This window comes from Penaeus vannamei, chromosome 4, assembly GCF_042767895.1.
Source record: "Penaeus vannamei isolate JL-2024 chromosome 4, ASM4276789v1, whole genome shotgun sequence".
Lineage (NCBI taxonomy): Eukaryota > Metazoa > Arthropoda > Malacostraca > Decapoda > Penaeidae > Penaeus > Penaeus vannamei.
The window spans coordinates 9,321,177-9,323,676 of NC_091552.1; the positions used below are offsets into that span (position 1 = coordinate 9,321,177).

The 2,500-nt window shown below is 36.5% G+C and overlaps 1 protein-coding gene across 1 annotated transcript in view; it reads left to right on the forward strand.

Annotated features, from left to right (window-relative positions):
* Positions 1-2,352: 2,352 nt before the first annotated feature.
* Positions 2,353-2,500, forward strand: part of LOC138860559 (uncharacterized) — a 1,501-nt gene continuing 1,353 nt past the window's right edge. The window contains exon 1 of the mRNA XM_070118198.1: positions 2,353-2,500. This exon is cut by the window's right edge and continues 1,135 nt beyond it. Coding sequence (XP_069974299.1) covers positions 2,358-2,500 — 143 coding nt within the window. The 5' untranslated portion in view covers positions 2,353-2,357.

The window sequence follows — 2,500 nt, forward strand, 5'->3', positions numbered from 1 at the left end:
ATAGATTGTAGGCTCTAGTTATAAGAGTTTTCACACTATTGATTTTGTAAATATACGGGATGTAACTGAGAAAATGTAGGCCGAGGCCAGTGAAAGTGGGTTTACGGTAAATGCTAGTTTGGAAGATACCATTGTTGTTAGTGATCATAGTATCTAAAAATGGCAATTGGTTGTCCATTTGCAATTCACAGGTGAATTTGATGCTGGGGTGTTTGGCATTTAGGTAATCTAGAAAAAGATTAATGTGTGAAGGGTGCTTAAAGAGCAGGAAAGTGTCGTCGATGTACCGACGATAATGTAGGGGTTTGAATTCAGGCGGGCAGTTATCTAGCCAGCTTTTCTCATGGTGACATAGAAATGCATTAGCATAGGAGGGGCCAAGTGGAGAGCCCATAGCTACGCCATCTGTTTGTGCATATAGGCAGTCGTTAAACGTAAAAACTGAATGATGGGCAGTGATTTCCAATAACTTTTTGAAGGTAATCGTATCCAAACCATATTTGTCAAGATAAGTATTGTCCAGGTTGTTAGCTATCAACTCCGTGGTCTCTTGTAGAGGCACGTTTGTGAATAACGACTCGACATCAAAACTCGCCATAGTGACGGGTTGTTGGAAGTTCAGAGACGTGATTTCTTTAACAAAGGATGTGGAATTATCAATAGTATATTGATTGGATGTTAAAGGGGAGATGATGGGAACAAGAAATTTTGCGGTGTTGTAATTGAAAGTGCCAATCGAGGAAATGATAGGCCTTAAAGGGATATTAGGTTTATGAACTTTGGGTAGTCCATAAAGAACACCAGGTCTGGATCCAGAAGTCATAAGAGAGTTGTAGGTGTTTATGTTAATGGATGTTTTGATAGTACGAAGAAGTCTATTTAGTTTGTCTTCTAAATATAACAGATGGGTGGAAATTTTTGTCGTGATTTGTTTGAATTTTGTTTTGTCACTGAGAATATCCATTAACTTTTGTTCATAATCACATTTGTTTAAAATAACAACTCCTCGTCCCTTGTCTGGTTTAGTAATTACAATGGTATTGTCATTCTTAAGGGTTTGAAGTGGTGACAGGAGAACATCGGAGTCAAAACCTAGTCTCCTCTGTTGAGATAATTTTCTAAAGGAGTTGTTGGCTATAGTTGTGATGTTGTTAGTAACATTGTTGAAGTTGTTGTTGTAGATGTCACAATTCTTTAAGGAAGCACAAAGCTTTTCAAAGTACAGGTAAAATCTGTGAAATACAAACTTAGTTTGGGGTATACAATAGTCCAGACCATAAGATAGTACATCCTTTTGTTCGTCAGTTAAAATTTTGTCAGAGAAATTAAATATTACTTTATTTTTGTCTACTTTCTTGTTTATATCAATACCTAATTTTAATAGTTTCTTGCTATGAACTGTATCCACTTTACGTATTTTCTTTTCCACGTTTCCATTAATTAACCTTGACACACAAATAAAATCAAGAGGAGATAGTGTGGATTTTAGTAAAGTTAAATTCTTGTTAAGATCCTTAATGACAGATGTCTCTTTTTTCAACTGACTAGTAATTTCACGGTTAAGAAGTTGAAAACACCAAGAACGATATATTTCAGTACGTTCAAACATTGGGTTGTGAACTCGGAAGTTAACAAAGTTTGGGGTAACATGATAGTTTTTACAAAGTCTTAGAAACCGGATGTCCTTCTGCAGCTTCTTTGAACGGAAGGAGAGTTTCTCGGTCCTTCTGAAGATGTTGAGTGTCGTCCTGCCATATTTGTTCCTTATATATTCCGTAATGGGTTTGCCAGTAAGGCGGCGAATCGTTAGTATGAAGAGGTAGATAAATACGGCCGTGAAGAATCTCATCTTTATTAATCTAGCAGACGTTTCGAAGGATTACATGCCTTCATTATCAATGCTGTAATTAACCAGATAGAAGGGTCATTAGACTATGTAAAAATATGAAGGCGTTCTGGTTTTACAAAAACGTAACAGAATAAACAATATTAACGGAAAAATATATACAAAAAATATATGAACACAATAGAAAAATATATAAAACATATTAAGAGACGTAAAATCAATGTTAAACTAACCAAAAAAAGGAGGTGTTTATGGAGATGAGCAGTCTAGTGGGTAAACAAGGGGGTCGCTGTGGTTAAGTTGTTTAGCTCTGGTTGCATCTTTTGTATCAGGAGGGATTCTGAGGTGATGAGGTCTAGGCGGGAGGAGTGAGATGACAAAATACTAAAATCTGTGGTAGAAAAAGGGTGTGAGTGTAACTGGGAATGCTCTCTTATTGCAATATACTATTGATAATTCCACATCCTTTGTTAAAGAAATCACGTCTCTGAACTTCCAACAACCCGTCACTATGGCGAGTTTTGATGTCGAGTCGTTATTCACAAACGTGCCTCTACAAGAGACCACGGAGTTGATAGCTAACAACCTGGACAATACTTATCTTGACAAATATGGTTTGGATACGATTACCTTCAAAAAGTTATTGGAAATCAC